The 18,994-nt window shown below is 39.0% G+C and overlaps 1 protein-coding gene across 7 annotated transcripts in view; it reads left to right on the top strand.

The window, feature by feature from the left end:
- Window positions 1-18,994, top strand: part of GAPVD1 (GTPase activating protein and VPS9 domains 1) — an 80,735-nt gene that overhangs the window by 40,013 nt on the left and 21,728 nt on the right. For 2 of the 7 annotated variants that reach the window (XM_032308723.1, XM_032308720.1), the window contains exons 5-14: window positions 361-495; window positions 640-829; window positions 4,797-4,957; window positions 7,151-7,217; window positions 8,926-9,051; window positions 11,264-11,437; window positions 13,109-13,249; window positions 14,334-14,468; window positions 14,935-15,054; window positions 18,846-18,923. In XM_032308723.1, the coding sequence (XP_032164614.1) occupies window positions 361-495; window positions 640-829; window positions 4,797-4,957; window positions 7,151-7,217; window positions 8,926-9,051; window positions 11,264-11,437; window positions 13,109-13,249; window positions 14,334-14,468; window positions 14,935-15,054; window positions 18,846-18,923 (1,327 nt within the window). Of the gene's footprint in view, window positions 1-360; window positions 496-639; window positions 830-4,796; window positions 4,958-7,150; window positions 7,281-8,925; window positions 9,052-11,263; window positions 11,438-13,108; window positions 13,250-14,333; window positions 14,469-14,934; window positions 15,055-18,845; window positions 18,924-18,994 lie in introns of those variants that run through there. The other 5 variants (XM_032308721.1, XM_032308718.1, XM_032308719.1 and 2 more) reach the window with 4 other exon arrangements.

Below are 18,994 nucleotides of genomic sequence, written 5' to 3'. Positions count from 1 at the left end.
ATCTCTAACCTTTATTTCCTCCCCATAAGGTTCTTGATGTTCTCAGTTTTTCATGTTTTCTTCAAGAGGTTTATATGTATACAAGCAAATTCTTACATATGTTTTCCCAGTCACCCCAGCCCCCTCTTTTCACAAATGGTAGGGTAGTGTGGACTGTTCTGTGTCATGTTTGTTTCATGTACCAGAATTTCATGGAGACAATTCTGTGTCAATTCAAAAGAATTTTAATTTTTTCATCGTTGGGTTTAATATAATTTTCAAGAAGAAAAACTTTTTGTGCGCTTGTCTACCTTAATTAGAAATTTTGTTCCCTTATTTAAAAGAGGAAATATTTCATTGTGATCTTTTCCTGTTTAACAGAGCTGTGTTGCTGCCTTTCTTGATGTTGTGATTGGGGGCCGTGCAGTGGAGACCCCTCCAATGTCCTCCGTTAATCTTCTGGAAGGATTGAGCAGAACTGTGGTTTATATAACGTATAGTCAGCTTATTACTCTGGTAATGGCCTTATTTTTAATAGGATTTTCTCAAAAGTCATTTATCTAAGCATGGGCAGAGTCATAGATGAGTACATTGTGTGAGACATAGATACTGTGTGTGAAAAATGGATCTCACTAGCTAATGTCCTTTTACCTTTGCCAGGTGAATTTTATGAAGAGTGTGATGTCTGGAGATCAGCTGAGAGAAGATAGGATGGCTCTTGACAATTTATTGGCAAACCTGCCCCAGGCAAAGCCGGGAAAAAGCAGCAGTTTGGAAATGACCCCGTATAATACTCCTCAGCTGTCTCCAGCAACCACTCCAGCAAATAAAAAGAATCGATTGCCTATAGGTAAAGAGCATTTCTCATATTCGGGCTTTCCCTTAAATTTAGTGTTTTTAATTGGCCTTTAATACCGCTCAGTGTTTTGGAATATGGTTTTAAATAATTTGGGAAAGCCTTTCTCTTTGTGTTTACTGATACCAATATAATTTTTAAAAATTGTACCAGTTAAGGTTTAAGTAGGTTTTAGCTTTATCTAGATGTACTTTTCACAATTAATTGAGATCATGCCACCTACAGTATATTTTGTTCATATTTTAGTAACTTTTTAAGGAAAAATTGGAAGTGTCATTTGAAATATATAGCCCTGTCATTTCTTCGAAGTTCTAAATAATACAAGAAAATAATAACTTAGAGGTTTCTGTTGGTAAATATGAAAATACAGTTATAATTTTTCCATTATTATTATTAATAATTTTTGTCAAGGAGCTAAGGTATCTGTTATTTTATAAAACAAAGATTTCATTTTATTTTGTCAAGCTTATTTAAGAATTGGGTTTAATTATGTTTTATTCACTTAGTAAACATCTGTTACCCACACATGCACACACACACACACACACACTGAACGTTACCATGTACTCTGTACCAGACTCTGGATGAGCATTTTATAGATGTTGTTTCATTTAATTCATGCAAAAAGAGTAGGTATAATCACTATCCTGCATGGAGGGTGCACCTTGTTAGACACCGGGGATACAAAGACCATTAGGATATGCTGTTGCTCTGGTAGTTGCTGGTCGTCTAACTGGGGAGAGTAAGAGGAGTCCAGTTGCGTCATTATACTGTGTTTGATGGAGATAAGTGTTCATGGAAGTTTATGGGGCACCCATGTTGGCTGGGCGGTGATGGTGTCGGGAGAAGATCCTGGAGACAGTGAAGCTTATACTTTTTCTTGAAGGATGAGTGGGAGTTAGACAAAATAGACCAGAGAGGGAGAGAAAGAGTGTTTAAGCCAAGGGAACAGTGTTTTAGTGCCAATTTTTTAATGAAAATGAGGAGCTCAGCACCAGTTAGTGAACATGAATAGTTACTTTATTTTACACGTTTTGAAGAACGGGATTTCATTTTTAAGCTTCTATGAGCTGATTTGTTAAGAACTGACAGTTTCTTAAAATTAATCCATCTTACATTTAACATAATACGAAATAATATCATCAACAAAAATATGGCAACATGTTCTTCAAATCTTTGGCTTTCGTCATCCCAAAATACCAGTTTTCAGAATTAAAAATAGAAAAGGATGAAGTTTGACACTCAGTGATTTTTAAAAAATATTTTAAAATTTATTTTAGAGAAAGAGGGAGTGGGAGCACACAAGCAAGGCAGGAGGCAGAGGGAGAGGGAGATAAGCAGAGTGCTCACTGAGTGTGGGCCTGATATGAGATCATAAGCTGAACCGAAATCAAGAGTTGGGCATTTAACCTACTAGCCACCCAGGTGCCCAACACACAGTTATTTTTTTTTTTTTTTTAAGATTTTATTTATTTATTTGACAGATAGAGATCACAGGTAGGCAGAGAGAGAGAGGAGGAAGCAGGCTCCCCGCTAAGCAGAGAGCCCGATGCGGGGCTTAATCCCAGGACCCTGAGACCATGACCTGAACCGAAGACAGAGGCTTTAACCCACTGAGCCACCCAGGCGCCCCCACAGTTATTTTTAATATTAAAGCTTGTTTGTACTTTTCTCTTTTTAAAAGATTATTTATTTATTTATTTGAGAGAGAGAGAGAGAGAGCATGGGAGGGACAGGTCAGAGGGAGAAACAGACCCCCCACCGAGCAGGAAGCTTGATTTGGGTTTTGATCCTGGGACTCCCAAGATCATGGCCTGAGCCAAAGGTAGTTGCTTAACTAACTGAGCCACCCAGGCACCCACTGTTTGCATTTTTTTAACATGAAGAATTAAATGATTCTTAGTAAATCAGGGATTTTTTTCCCCCTCCATTATTCACTCTTGTTTGTTAGTTCTTTCACTTCTTGTCATCTAGAAGTAACATTAAGTATGGGTATAGTGAAAAGTAAATTTCAGTTGTTTGCACTGTTAGTTCGTATAGTCCTATGACCTGGCCATTGAATTTATTTCATATTTTTAAAAAAATGTGTCCATTATTTCAGAGGGTTGATTTTCTTTCTGTTTAATGCTTTCGCAACCCAGGACAACAGTTAGCAGCCATCACTGCCTGGGATTCCTCAGTCACCAATCTTACTGCTCATATTACTCTAGTAACCCCATTTGGTGGGTAATAGGCTGTTCTTCCTCTTCTTATGTAACTTTCATTTAAAAAATAGTATATGAAAATGTGCTCCATATGCATGTTGCTTTTGCTTTATGTAAATTGCTACATGGATTTTGGTTACTTGCATTTTTATAAATTATAAAGTTTGTTGCTCAAGATTCACGTAGTTATTCATGAAGTGGAATTTAAGTTTCCAGTTCAGGAGAAGACAGTGCGTGAGGGTTTAGCAAATAAAGGTGGGAGTGAGCCTGGGTTCAACTTTTGGAAATTGAAGTGTGCTCTGGATTTTGAAAGTAAGAGTAATTGATGAACAGATCTACAGCATTGTGTAGGGGACTCTTCATATTCCCTCTCATTTTTTAAAGATTTATTTATTAGAGAGAGAGAATGCATGCACACATGGGGGGAAGAGCAGAGAGGAAAGAATCTCAAGCAGACTCTCCGATGAGCGCGGAACTTGACATGGGGCTTTATCCCACAGTCCTGAGATCATGACCCGAGCCAAAACCAAGAAACCAAGAGTCAGAAGCTCAACCAACTGAGCCCCCGGGCACCCCAAGAGAATTCTTTATATTTGTGTTCAAGTAGGTCAGCTTTCACTCAAAGAGAAGTTGAAAGACATTTGTTATTTTTAGTTGTTTTGCTTTATTTCTGTACTTTTGATTATTTTGTACTGAAGTAGAATTTGTATTTGGGATTCCAGTTATACTGAATTTTATTGCCCTCTGAAAGAAATTTGAAACTTACCACAGAAGACTTAAACTCATAGAGAAATTGTCAAACTATCTAAATCTTTCAGAATCCAAAAGTTCTTGTAATGTGTGTGGGATGGTTAGTTTAGAAAAAAAGTATTACTTGTTTTTACTTAAAGGTAAAACTTGTTTAAAAACAAACAAACAAACTTGTTTACTTACAGAAAAGGGCTCCCCCAAGTAATTATATTTTTCATTAATTTAGAATGTTTCTATAAAGCAGAAGGGAAACTTAATATTCAAACATAGGGAAGTCTTTTTTTTCTGCATTTTTGGAAAGAGATTAGTACATTTCAGGAAAATCAGCATGTTTTAAAAAACTGATTATGATTTTGTCAGTGGTTGTCCAGTTAGCATATATTACTTTATATGGCTAAAAGATTGCTATGGGAAATTTTCTGACGCTTATGAGTTCAGTGGCAGTTAAATCATAGGAGAAATAGTTGACGGTATCTTGATAAGAAATAAGGCAGTGCTCTTCTTGTCCCCCCAAGTCTTAAGCTGAGAGATGTGTTTGCTGTTCCTGCAGGTGCGCTCGTCTGTGTGTCGCTCACTGTCAGGTGCACATAGACTATTGTTTCAGTTTTTTTTTTTTTTTAAAGATTTATTTATTTATTTGACAGACAGAGATCACAATTAGGCAGAGAGGCAGACAGAGAGAGAGGAGGAAGCAGGTTCCCTGCTGAGCAGAGAGCCCGATGTGGGGCTCGATCCTAGGACCCTGGGATCATGACCTGAGCCGAAAGCAGAGGCTTTAACCCACTGAGCCACCCAGGCGCCCCTATTGTTTCAGTTTTGAAGGAGAATCTATGTCACTCATTAGTAGAGTAACGGGGAAGATGTAGGGTTTTTTTTAAAAATTCATATTCTCCACTCTTTTTTTTGTGCATGCGCAAAAGTCCTAGAAGATACATTTTTGTATTTACTGTACCATTTTCTTCATCTTGTCTTGTTCTCTAAATTATATTTGAAAAATTTTTTATTAGCAGCTCGAAGTAGAAGCCGCACCAATGTGCTAATGGACTTACATATGGACCATGAAGGATCATCTCAAGAAACCATCCAGGAAGTACAGCCAGAAGAGGTGTTGGTCATTTCCTTAGGGACAGGTCCCCAGCTCACTCCAGGGATGATGTCAGAAAATGAGGTATGAATGTATTTTTTTTTTTTTTTTAAAGATTTTATTTATTTATTTGACAGAGAGAAATCACAAGTAGACGGAGAGGCAGGCAGAGAGAGAGAGGGAAGCAGGCTCCCTGCTGAGCAGAGAGCCCGATGTGGGACTCGATCCCAGGACCCTGAGATCATGACCCGAGCCGAAGGCAGCGGCTTAACCCACTGAGCCACCCAGGCGCCCCATGAATGTATTGTTACATTTAACTTAGAGCCATCAATATTAAGGAATTAGGTTCTTTTTTTTTTTTTTTTTTTCTCTAATTCATGGTCTCTTGCTTCTATGAGTGCATTAAATGCCAAACTCCCTGTGAACAGTTCTGGGGGCCTTTCACATTAATGCATTGATAGTACAATCATTGGTGATTAGGGCTACACCGAAAGGAATTTTCCTCATAGTCTTAAAGAGACAGGAAGTGAGGAAATTGTAGTATGGAAATTGAAAAGACTTTTCCATTGACCTGTAGGAAATGTTTTTTTGTTTCTTTTTTTTCTGATGATATACTAGTGGTATTCCTGCTTTAAAGAGCCAGACTTTTTTTTTTAAAGATTTTTATTTATTTATTTGACAGAAAGAGATCACAAGTAGGCAGAGAGAGAGGAAGGGAAGAAGGCTCCCTGCTGAGCAGAGAGCCCGATGTGGGACTTGATCCCAGGACCCTGAGATCATGACCTGAGCTGAAGGCAGTGGCTTAACCCACTGAGCCACCCAGGTGCCCGAGCCAGACATTCTTTAGAAATACTCTGTTTTTTGGTCAGTTAGAAAGAAATGGTAGACAGAATTGAAAAGAAAACTAAGAGGGCGCCTGGGTGGCTCAGTGGTTTAAGCCGCTGCCTTCGGCTCAGGTCATGATCTCGGGGTCCTGGGATCGGGTCCCGCATCGGGCTCTCTGCTCAGCAGGGAGCCTGCTTCCCTCTCTCTCTCTCTGCCTGCCTCTCCATCTACTTGTGATTTCTCTCTGTCAAATAAATAAATAAAATCTTTAAAAAATTAAAGAAAGAAAGAAAGAAAACTAAGAAAAGAAAATATTTTGAAGAAATGGACTTGGGGTGTGGGCATCACTTTTAAGATATTCGTATACAGAAGAGCTTGGAACAGAGGCAAAAAGAATGAAGAAATCAAAAAGAAGCATCATTTTATACTCAACAGGGACTGCTTATTAGTCAAGAAAACCTATTCATGACTTGGGATAAAGGGACTAGTTACAGTGGTCAATGAAGTGATGATAGTGGTTGGTACAGCTGTGTTTGGATCTGTGCCATGACCCTTAGGAAAGAGTTCTGGCCAAGTCCAGAACTCTGTCCATACACACACACACACACACACACACACACACACACACAAATGAACTGGCAAAAACTGTCAGAATCAACTTTTTAGGAACTCTAGAATGTAATAAACTTAAAACATATGGGGAATGTTAGATGAGGAAAAGCAACTGCTGCATTTCAGATAGGGAGCTGTGGCGTTTTACCTTCCCTGCTTAACCTTCCCCGGGTTCCCAGCTCTGGCAGTCCTGAAGGCAGCAGCCTGCATTTCTGTGCAGGGTAATCTCTTCCTTGTGGTATGAGCCTTTTGTTTGCTGTTAACCTTACCGTTCTCTAGGCATTTAGATAGATTTTTTCCTGAAGATTCTTTGTACATTGCTCACTGTGAGTTTAAAGATCCAAGTTATCTTAAAAATACAAAATGTAAAATTTTATGTCTGCATTTAATTTCAAGCAGATAGGAAAATAATTCTATTTTTACTTATTTGTTTGAGTGTGAGGGTAGGGGAAGGCACAAAGGGAGGGAAAGAGAATCTTTTTAAAAAAGATTTTATTTATTTGAGAGACAGAAAGCACAGCAGGGGGAGGGGAGAAGGGGCAGAGGCAGAAGGAGAGACAGACTCCCGCTGAACATGGGGCTGACATGGGGCTCGATTTTAGCACCCTGAGATCATGACCTGAGCCAAGGTAGATGCTTAACCGACAGAGCCATCCAGATGCCCCAGGAGCAAGAGAATCTTAAGCGCTTGTCTCTACACCCAGCATAGAGCCGTACATGGGTTTTTTGTTAAAAATGAAAATTTAAGATTAAGAAGAACTTAAATATGCATTTACTTTGTTCTGTTTTCATATCAGTAACCTCTCAGTTCTGATAAACCAGTGGCGTTTTATTTTTCAGGTCTTAAACATGCAGCTTTCGGATGGAGGACAAGGAGATGTCCCTGTCGATGAAAACAAACTCCACGGTAAACCTGATAAAACCTTGCGCTTTTCCCTCTGCAGTGATAATCTGGAAGGAATATCTGAAGGTGAAGGGTTACTTCATTCAAAGAGTTAATGTGATTCAAGTAATACTTTGTCTTCTGATCTTTAAAGGAGCCTTATAAATTATAATTATACCATCTGTTCCTCTCCCTGAGGAGAGTAATGAAATTTTCCTCTAATGATCTTGAAGAGTTGGCTATAGGATTGTTTCTGGAGTAAACTAAGATTGCAAGAAAATAATTTAAAAAGAAAAAGATTGCAAGAGACCTTTGATCATATAAAATGGGGAAGATAAAGGTCTTTATTGAGACTTGAATAATGCCAAGTTTCTCTAGTATTAATTAAGGTATCCCAAAGCTTATGAAGCTCCTTTAGAGGGATAGAGTGCATGTCTAAATGGGAGAAATGGACTCACTAGTATTTTAGGATGTTGTGTATACCTTAAATGTTCTGTATTTCTTTATTCACTTACACATCTTTATGAAGTAGGAAGATACAGTGGAAATGGGAATAACATTAGAAAATTAAAACTGTAGATTGTGTAGTGAGATTTTGTCATTTCATGTATGAGGACAAACTTTTTTTAATGAAGAAAGTTGAGTTTACTATCATTTTAACCAAATATAATTTTTCCTTTTTCTCTGACTTTTTAGAACAGAAGTAATGTACATTCATTCTAGAAAATGCAGAAATGAAATTGAATCATTGTAATTTCACTGTTCTACTTTTTGGGGGCTTGAACTTTTGACCCAGGATCACAACCTGAGCTGAGATCAAGAGTTGGATGCTTAACTGACTGAGTCGCCCAGGCGCCGTACCATTCTATTAATAGCAGCATTTTGGTTTATTTATAGCAAGAGTAGGTTTATGTTGTTTTGTAACCCTTTTTTGTTTAACAGTCTAGCGGTGACACTTCCCTTTCTTAAATAACTTAGGTTCTTAATGGTTTTTTCTTTAACTTAAAGTGGGCATAATTTATTTAAACATTCTTGTATGATTAAACATATAGATTGTTTTTACTTTCCAAGCATTATAAAAAGCCCTTCGACAAGCAATGTTAGGTGAATTTTTGAGTTGTTTCCTAGGATAAATTCCTAGAAGCACAATTGCTGGCTTAAAGGGCATGTGTATTTTTAAGGTACAGATGCAGTATTAAAAGCACCCTGACACCTGGGTGGCCTCGTTGGTTAAACATCCCACTCTTGATTTTGACTCAGGTCATGATCTCAGGGTCATTAGATTGTGCCCCATGTTAGCCTCCATGCTGGACGTGGAGCCTTCTTGAGATTCTCTTTCCCTTTTTCTCTGTCCCTCCGCCACAATAAATAAAAAAATATTAAAAAACACCTTAGTAAAAATGAATACATGAATAAAAGCACCTTGGGGCACCTTGGTGGCTCAATTGGTTAAGCATCTGGTTCTTGATCTCAGCTGAGGTTACGATCCCGGGGTTGTGGTATTGAGCCCCACATCTGGCTCCATGCTCAGCGGGAGTCTGTTTGAGATTTTCTCTCCCTCTGCTTCTCCCTGTGCCCCATGCTCGCATACTTTCTCTCTCTAAAATAAATATATACATAGAAATAAATAAATGCACCTTATTCAGTTTTCAGTCTGTTACCAAGGCATGAAAAGTTGCATGGTGGCTTGTGACTTTTAAAAAACGTTCTCACAGTATAAACATTTCTCTAGGTCCATCAAATCGCTCTAATTCAGTGTCCTCTCTAGACCTGGAAGGAGAGTCTGTATCAGAACTTGGAGCAGGACCTTCTGGGAGTAATGGAGTTGAAGCTCTCCAGCTATTAGAGCATGAACAAGGTAAAGTGAAGTTGAACACATTTGTTCAAGTAGCAAAGAATTTGCCCGGCTGCAGGATAAACTACATGTTTCCATGTCGGTTGGCTGTGTTCAGTGAAAGAATAAATGTAGGTTGCTTATTAACGACCAGAAAACTTGCATTTATTCAAAATTTTTTCAGTTAAAAATGTTTAGTTGGGGGGCGCCTGGGTGGCTCATCGGGTTAATAAGCCTCTGCCTTCGGCTCAGGTGATGATCCCATGGTTCTGGGATGGAGCCCTGCATCAGGCTGTCTGCTCAGCAGGAAGCCTGCTTCTCCCTCTTTTTCTGCCTGCCTCTCTGCCTACTTGTGATCTCTCTGTCAAATAAATAAATAAGGGGCGCCTGGGTGGCTCAGTGGGTTAAAGCCTCTGCCTTAGGCTCAGGTCATGATCCCAGGGTCCTGGGATCGAGCCCCACGTCGGGCTCTCTGTTCAGTGGGGAGCCTGCTTCCTCTTCTCTCTCTCTGCCTGCCTCTCTGCCTACTTGTGATCTGCCTGTTAAATAAATAAATAAATAAAAATCTTTTACAAATAAATAAATAAAATCTTTAAAAAAATACTTAGTTGGTAAATGAATTATTTTAGGCTTAAGTTACATAGAATAATTAAAATGAATTGCTTGAATTCTATAATATTTGGCATTTCAATTCTGTAATACTGAAATTTTAAGGGATACAAAGATAAATATTTGGGGTTAAAGGCACTTGGAATAGGGAGAGGATGGTATACAAATGTCTGAAAGTGTTATAAAAGGGCCTTGGCGATTCTGAGTGGGAGATACAGGTGGTTAGAAGTGTAGGAAAAAACTTAGTGGAAGAAAATGCTAGCCTTAAACCTCGGCTCGCATTGCATTGGCAGAAACTAAAGATGGGGCATTCTAGGTGAAGGAATAGAATAGTACAAGCAGGTCAGGGAAGTGGGAAACCATAGTATTTAACTCAGGAACTGCCAAGTAGGGGAATGACATGGGGTCAGGACTGAAAAGTAGACGGATCCCTGTTGTGCTTTAGGAAGATGAATTTGAAAAAGTTCTTTGGATTTGTTGATTTAAAGATCACTGGTGGACTTCAAGGGAGTGTTGATGGTAGATTGCAGATCAGCTGGGTCAGAGGCAATATTCTGAGACCTGAGTGCGCATCAAAATAACCTGGGAAACTGAAAGCCATTTCCCATGTCTCATTTCTAGGAATCCTTGTGCAGTTCATTTTCAGAAAGGAAAAGAGCATTGCCAGTTGGGATATGTGTGGCTTGAATAAAAGTAGTAGTATATTTTACTGGACTAGTTTGTCATATTAGTTAGGATTAAATTTTCTGCAAATAAGAAAGAAACCTAAAATAATAGCTTAAGACAGAAGTTGAAAGAATATCACTTAACAAGCCCTCTAGGTGATTCTGATGTAGGTGGTTGGTGTCTCCATTTTGTGAACATGAGGTTAATAAATTGAGACAAATTACAGACTATTTTACTCATTAGTCCAGGGAAGAGAGAAAACTCTAGTATCAGGGGAATGTATTCAAGGCAAATGAAAAAAATATTTTTCTATCAGTTCATTATTGCTGGAGTAATTGCTGTGTAACAAACCACCTCAAAACTTAGTGACTTAAGACAACAAACATTTATTTGTGCTCTCAGGTCTGTGGGTCAGCTGGGTGGTTCTGATTTTGACTAGACTGACTCATGTATTTGCAGTCACCGGCGCTTGGGAAGGGAGCTCTGCCAGTCTTAGTTGGGGGACGGTTGTTCAGTGAGGACGTGGCTGCTCTAGGATGACCTTTGCTTTGTTCCCTGTGGTCCCTCATCCACCAGTGGGCTAGCTTAAGCTTGTTCTCATGGCAGAACCAAGGGTGAAAAAAAGGGCAGAAGTTTATAAGGGTCTTGAGGTCTAGCCTTGGAACTGGCACACTTCTTTACTCTTTTGGCCAAAGCAAGTAACAAAGCCTGTGCAAATACATGGAGAGGAAAATATATCCCAGTTTTTTATCAGAATCACACTGCCTCAGTTAGTCTATCAGAAATGGGGGTCCATATGCTGAACTTTGTTCAGAGAGGGAAGTAGTACATCCGCAGGGAGATGATTCAGTGCCTTGGTATTGCATGCTCAGTGTTCATGACAAAATATGTATCTTTAAAGTTGATTAAAAAAAAATAGCTGTGCTGCCATTTTTAAAGTGCGTAATTTTGTTTTTGATAGCTACAACACAAGATAATCTTGATGATAAGCTAAGGAAGTTTGAAATACGTGACATGATGGGACTGACAGATGACAGAGATATATCAGAAACAGTGAGTGAGACCTGGAGTACAGATGTCTTGGGAAGTGATTTTGACCCTAACATTGATGAAGATCGCTTACAAGAAATTGCAGGTAACTGCTGTTTAATTTTTCTGCAAGATTGCTGTTTAGTTATTCATACCCACCTACCCTTCATGGGCAGGGACTTCAGCCTCCGACAGACAGACTGGGAAGCTGAGATAACTGTATGTAACAAGGCACTTGTGTCTTTCTTTCTTTACCTAAATATAGGTAGTGTTTTTCCCTGTCTGCATTTAACTCCCCCTTCCCTGCCAAAAAGAAAAAACAGTCTTCTGAATTAGCTTCTTGTTTTCAGGGCATAGTATATATTCTTATGATATTCTATTTGAAACTAAATACCTTACCTGAAGATGAAAATTCTTATAGACTATAGCCATAAAGTCTTTCAGAATAATATAGTACTGAGATTCTCTAAAAATTGAATTTAGTAGGGCACCTGGCTGGCTCAGTCGGTAGAACATGTGGCTCTTGATCTCAGGGTTGTGAGTTGAAGGCCTATGTTGGTCATAGAGCTTACTTTAAAAAAAAAAAAAAAAAAGAAAAAAAAGAAAAGAATTTTCTTTTGGAAGGATTAATTCAGTTCCAAAAGAGGGACTATAGTTTTTTCTTTTTTTTTTTTTAATGTCAAGTGTATTGAGGTTCAATTTACATACTTTAAAACTCACCGTCTTTAGGATACTGCTGTTTTGTGAGTTTTGAAAGATTTCATACAGTCCTATAAGCAGCATGTTCATTTTCACTTTAAATCGTGGAACATTTCAGTCAAATCCAAGAGAGAAGATTGAACTCTCTGTACCCGTCATTCAGCTTCAACTAGCCCAAGTAGACGTGTGGCAGGTTTTGTCTCCTCTCTTTTCCCATTACCCTTTTACCCTATCCCCCTGTTATGTTTAGGCAAGTTCCAGACGTTATTTTATTTGTAATTATTTTATGATATATCTTTAAACGGTAACTTTCACCAGTAATCTTTTGCCAAAAGTTTCCTATGCACTACAGTAGAAATGTTCTTTTGAAAGGCATAGTTAGATGTCGTGGAGCATCCTGAAATTGAGTATTTCTAACACGGGTGTATAATCATATTTAATCCTTTCTATTTGTCTTTATAAGTAGTGTAAACAGATTTCTTCATTGGTTTTGCATTACTTTGTTTCAGGGGCCAAAGTAGTATATTTCCTGGCAGAAAGCTGTTTGAGCAATGAGCTGTATTTGCAGTTGAATCCGTGCTACAGAGATGTGTATTTTCCTGCAAATATTTTTTTTTTCCCTGCAAATATATTTTATTGCTCTAAATATGTGGCTAATGTGCTGGAAGAAAACATATTTGGCCAGTATAACTTTCTGTGGTTAACTATCTCCATTTGAGTGTTTTTAATCCCTGTGAAGACTATATAGTTTAGGTATTTAGGGACACATGTAAAAATGTACTACAAAACCCAGATGAAAGCTGGTTGAAATGACTTGACCCTAATGATGGATGTTTTCTCTATGGAGAGTCCAAGGTGAACAGGAGGAAACGGAGAAAAAGGAGCTTAAGCTGTGCCATTGTGACCAAAGTGGGAAATTTGTTTTTAGTGGTGCTATTGATTGAAATTACACTTACTTTGGCTTCCTTCTGGTGGATAGAGTAGAGATGACCTTAGTTTAGTGTTTGGCCCTTCTCCATTATCACTGCTCTTTCCATCAGGATCTTCGTTAACCCTTTGCTCCCCACTGGTTATACAGGTGCAGCAGCAGAGAACATGTTAGGCAGTTTACTGTGCCTGCCAGGTTCAGGGTCAGTGCTTCTTGACCCCTGCACTGGTTCTACCATATCAGAGACAACAAGCGAAGCTTGGAGTGTAGAGGTATTGCCAAGTGATTCAGGTTAGTATGCCATCGTTGTTTGCTTTTTGATTTGCACAGAAGTTTTAAATATAAGGTATCTTAATTTCTGTACTCTGTACATTTTTGTCAAGTGTGACACAACCATCTTACTAAGAATTTCAGGTGGACAGTTAGGGCATTTTCTGTCCATCAAGAAAAAAATGCAGTGTTGGATGGCATAGGCTAAGATGGCAGGTGCTTTTTGACTGTGTGTTCAGTTATTTTTAAGTATTTGGTAGCAACTCACCAGAGTTCTGTGTGGGACCCTCAGTTCAGTATCTCGCACTAACTCATCACAAAATAGGAATAGCAGTACAACTTGAACCCTGAGCGGTTGGATGCTTGGTAAGCATGCCTAGATTCATCCCAGGGAGAACTTGACCCTTTAAAAGATAGCTAATATATTTTTGAAATGTACTGAAATTGAGACTCTCAAGTCTTGAGAATTATTTTGTACAGGATTATTATAAATGTATACAAAGTGTTTTGTACTTTCTCTTTTCTTAAAAATTACATTTCTCCTTTATTTTGTATCCTGATTATGAAGATAAACCTTTTCTTTCAATGAAATGTCAACTACCAGATTGCAAATTTAAGTAACTGTGTGTCTGAATAACCTTCTATCTGATTTACTTGGCTCAAGAATAATTAAGTGATTCTGATATATTTTATAGTATTAATGGACTCAGATATGCTGCCCTTTACATAAGGAGACAGTAGGATTAGCTTACTGTCTATTGAGTGCCCGTAGAAGTTACTTTTTAGAAAATGTTTGGTTTAATGTTAAGCTATTTTGTATTTTCTTACTGAGTTTACTTCTTAACCAATAGCATATTTTATGAGATTAGTGATCTATAGGCAGAGTCTTCACCTTTGTACAACAACTGGCCTATACTGAAATGAAAATCACAACCTCAGTTTCTTTAACACTCGATCTAACCAACTTTGCTAACTGGCCCAGACTTAGAAATCTGTTTACAATGATTTCATTCACATTCTGGTAGCTTCCCTCATGTGGGTCACAAGCTGAAACTGTGGCATGCTAATAGAATCACTAATGTGGCACCTCATGTCTTCTGTTTAGAGGCCCCGGATCTAAAGCAGGAGGAGCGTCTACAAGAGCTGGAGAGCTGCTCTGGACTAGGTAGCACGTCTGATGATACAGATGTCAGGGAGGTCAGTTCCCGCCCCAGCACACCAGGCCTCAGTGTTGTGTCGGGTATGTCTGTCTTGTTTTAAGGAATAAGGATTGCAAGGTGTGTTCCCGCCTCTCCATTTATAAAATTGATAACAAAGAGATATGTTTTATTTAAGAGTTGAGGAATATTCCAGGAAACAAAATTATTTCCATGGAACCTTAAATCTCTGAGAACTTAACGTGTGGCTTTATAGAGCCTATTGAAGTAATTGGCAGACAGTCTGTGTGTGTTCCCTAATTCTGTTCTTGGTGGCCTCTGCTACTGTATTTAGATACCACATGATACTTGTGATTGTGTTGTACAAATCAAGGTAAGCATATGTAGGCAGTTGTACAATAAAGGATCTGATACCAAACATCTTGCACGTATAGCACTGGGACATAAAAATTTTGAGAATATTTACATTTCTCCAAACTTCATATACTTTTCGTGTGGTTATTTTGTTCTTCTTGCTGTTTATTTTTTACTTTATTTATTTATTTAAAGGCATAAGTGCAACCTCTGAGGATATTCCCAATAAGATTGAAGACCTGAGATCCGAGTGCAGCTCTGATTTTGGGGGTAAAGATTCTGTCACTAGTCCAGACATGGATGAAGTAACTCATGGTAAGAAGGGGAAAGGAGAATGACTTAAAAATGATCACATTCAAACTGGCAGTCTTATAATTTTGCTGTGATAATATCAGTTGGTAGAGCACTTTGGGGTGTAATTTTGGCAGTGCATATGTAAGGCCTTGAAAATTCATAAACCGGGGTGCCTGGTGGCTCAGTTGGTTAAGCATCCAACTCTTGGTCTCAGCTCAGGTCTTGATCTAGGGTCATGAGTTCAGGCCCTAAAAGAAAGGAAATTCACAAACTAAATTTGGTTCAGTTAGCCTACTTTAGGAATAGTCATCAGGAAACAGTTCTGTGTATGCAGAAGGTCTTATGTTCTTTGTAGCATTTACATTGATGTTCTTCATAGCTTCCCTATTGGCAGAAAGTGAGAAACAACCTAAGGATTGAAAAATAGAATTGCTGAGTGAATTTTGATGTACCCACTTATAATTTATGTGGCTGTTTTGTGGATTTTTTTTTTTTTTTTTAAAGATTATTTATTTATTTATCAGAGGGAGAGAGAGCAAGCACAGGCAGACAGAATGGCAGGCAGAGGCAGAGGGAGAAGCAGGCTCCCTGCTGAGCAAGGAGCCCGATGTGGGACTCGATCCCAGGACGCTGGGATCATGACCCGAGCCGAAGGCAGCTGCTTAACCAACTGAGCCACCCAGGCGTCCCTGTGGATTTTTTTTTTAAATCCTTTAAAGCATATGAAATAACTTGAAACTCTAGAAATGCTAGAACATAGTATCTCTTGGGAAATCTATCCTGAAGAATTTCATATGTAATACAATAAAACACTAAAAAACCTATCAGGGGCGCTTGGTGGCTTAGTCGCTAAGTGTCTGCCTTCGGCTCAGGTCATGATCCCAGGGTCCTGGGATTGAGCCCCACATTGGGCTCCCTGCTCAGCGGGAAGCCTGCTTCTCCCTGTTTCCCACTCCTCCTGCTTGTGTTCCTTCTCTCACTGTGTCTATCAAATGAATAAATAAAATCTTTTTAAAAAATTAAAAAGTAGATAAAAGACCTATCGTAGAGAAAGCACAGGAAAGAAATACCAGAATGCTGGCAGTGGTTTTTATTTGCTGAGTTTTAGATACTTTTTCTTTCTCATAAAAAATGGGTTTTGTTTTGTTTTGTTTTTTAAAGATTTTATATTTATTTGACAGAAAGAGGAAGCAGGCTCCCCAAGGAGCAGAGAGCCCGATGTGGGGCTCGATCCCAGGACCCTGGGATCATGACCTGAGCTGAAGGCAGAGGCTTTAACCCACTGAGCCACCCAGGCGCCCCACAAAACTCTTTTCATAGTAGTAAAAGGTTATTGTCCTTTTCATTGTATTGACATTTGCACTGATGGGGCACAAGCAGAGGTGGGTAGATTGGCCGGGGCAGGCCTGAGCATGAAGCAGAGCGAGCAGTCACTATATTCTCTCCCAGCTAAAAAAGAAAGTTTTACGTATGAGTATTTTTCATGAAGCAATAAAAATTATTTAATCACATGTGAACCCTGAGTACACATCTGTTTAAAATTCTGGAGAAATAGGAAATAGTCCTAATGCATTTCTTTCTTTTTTTTTTAGATTTTGTTTTTATTTATTTGACAGAGAACACAAGTAGGCAGAGAGGCAGGCAGAGAGACAGGCAGAGAGGGGGGAAGCAGGCTTCCCACTGAGCAGAGAGTCCAATGGGGGGCTCGATCCCAGGACCCTGGGATCATGACCCGAGCCGAAGGCAGAGGCTTTAACCCACTGAGCCACCCAAGGGCCCCCTCCTAATGCATTTCTGCTGCAGTCTGAAATGCGAAGTATCTCAAGGAGAAACACGTAGATGCTTATTGGAGCTGTGAGCTTAACTAGCTGTTTCTTCTCTTGTCTTTCACAACACACCATTTTTACTTGAAAGAAGGACTGACAAACTGTAGTTACTCATATTTGGGTATTTGGCAGGCATTTCTTGAAAATTAAACAAGGAAGCTTATCACTTCAAGGAAAACAACTGGCAGAGTTTGTTGCCAGTGATAAAATTCAGGCTTTCAGATAAAAATGACAATTGTAGAAAATTTGTATTCACCTTCATGAGCTTGACAGCTTACTGATATTTAAAGACTTTTCTGGGTGCCTGGGTGGCTCAGATGGTTAAGCGTCTGCCTTTAGCTCAGGTCATGATTCTGGGGTCCTAGGATCACGTCCCGCATCGGGCTCCCTGTTCGGCAGGGAGCCTGCTTCTCCTTCTCCCTCTACCGCTATCCCTGCTTGTACTCTCTTTCGCTCAAATAAATAAATAAAATCTTCCAAAAAAAAAAAATAAAATAAAATAAAATAAAGACTTTTCTGATGAGACTGGTGTTTTTTTTCTGATGAGAATATAATTTTTTGATATTATATATTGAAGTGTGTCAACATGTGAAGATCTGCGTATCTAATTGAATCAGTATTTTCCAGGTGATCAATGTATGATGTTATAGAAATCATTTAAAGTAGAAGACAGACCAATTAATTTTAATGTAACAGAGTAAAAGTTCATTGATTTGGTTTCTGATTCCTAATTGTAGCTAACCTTAAAATACTAATCAGGATTCGGTGTTGTATCATAGAAGAATGTGCACAGTTATCTGAGAAGGCTATTAAAATATCTTCCCTTTTCTAACTACATATCTGTGTAAGGCCAGCTTCATATACTTCAGTCAAAATACGTATTGCAGGTGGGCGCCTGGGTGGCTCAGTGGGTTAAGCCTCTGCCTTCGGCTCAGGTCATGATCTCAGGGTTCTGGAATTGAGCCCCGTATTGGTCTCTCTGCTCAGCAGGGAGCCTGCTTCCTCCTCTCTCTCTGCCTGCTTCTCTGCCTACTTGTGATCTCTGTCAAATAAATAAATAAAATCTTAAAAAAGAAAAAAAAAATTTCAAAATCTACAACTTTTTATTTATACTCCTTCTAGGTATATGTGCTGCCGAAGCGAGCACATATACTCCTTCTAGGTAATATTGCCCTTATTATTATTATTATTGTTAAAGATTTTGTTTATTTGAGAGTGAGAAAGAGAGAGCACAAGCAGGAGGAGTGACAAGAGGGCAAAGCAGTTTTGACTGGGGGCTCAATCCTAGGACCCAGGGATTATGACCTGAGCCAAAGGCAGACGCTTCATTGACTGAGCCACCCAGACACCCCCGCCCTTATTATTATTATTATTATTATTATTATTATTATTATTTTGTCCTTATCTTTATAGGTGGAAAGAAGGTGAGCCTCAGGGCAGTTGTGACATTCTGAAATTTTTGATGATCTACGTATTTTGGCTCTGCTCTTTGCATTAACTATAATACAATTTGGCCATTAAATAACATGCAATGCTAGACCACTTATGTGTCATTAAAATCCATGTGTGTAGGTAAAAACATACCATGAATGTGAAGTTATCAGAATATGATATTTATTAGATTCTCTTTTTTTCTGACATGCCCCTCAAGTTCTGTTGATCAGAAAAGGGAAATCGGGGGGAGCCCCTGGGTCACTCAGTTGAGCATCCGACTCTTGATTTCAGCCCACATTGTGATCTCAGGGTCGTGAGATCGAGCCCTGCATGGGGCTTGCACTGGGTATGGAGTCTGCCAGGGATTCTCTCCCTCTCTCTCCCCCTCTACCCCTTCCCCACTGTGTGTGCTCTCTCTCTCAAATAATAAATCTTAAATGAAAAAAAAAAGAAAGGAAAACTGGAAGAACGCTAGAACCTTTATCACTATGTAGAAACTCTTACTGAGTGATGAGTTCTGATTTGGTCTTACAGTTTGCCTATTTATTTTAGGCGCCCACCAGCTGACCTCTCCTCCTTCCCAGTCCGAGTCTGTACTTGCCATGTTTGATCCGCTGTCTTCACATGAAGGTAAACTAGTCAGATGAGCTTTTTGACTCCTAACCCTTTGTTGATGCCTTTGTTGAATCAGTTATATCTCA

Source organism: Mustela erminea, chromosome 12 (genome assembly GCF_009829155.1).
Source record: "Mustela erminea isolate mMusErm1 chromosome 12, mMusErm1.Pri, whole genome shotgun sequence".
Taxonomy (NCBI): Eukaryota; Metazoa; Chordata; class Mammalia; order Carnivora; family Mustelidae; genus Mustela; species Mustela erminea.
The sequence above is the reverse complement of the archived record's forward strand: the minus strand, read 5'-3'. Positions and strand labels throughout refer to the sequence as shown.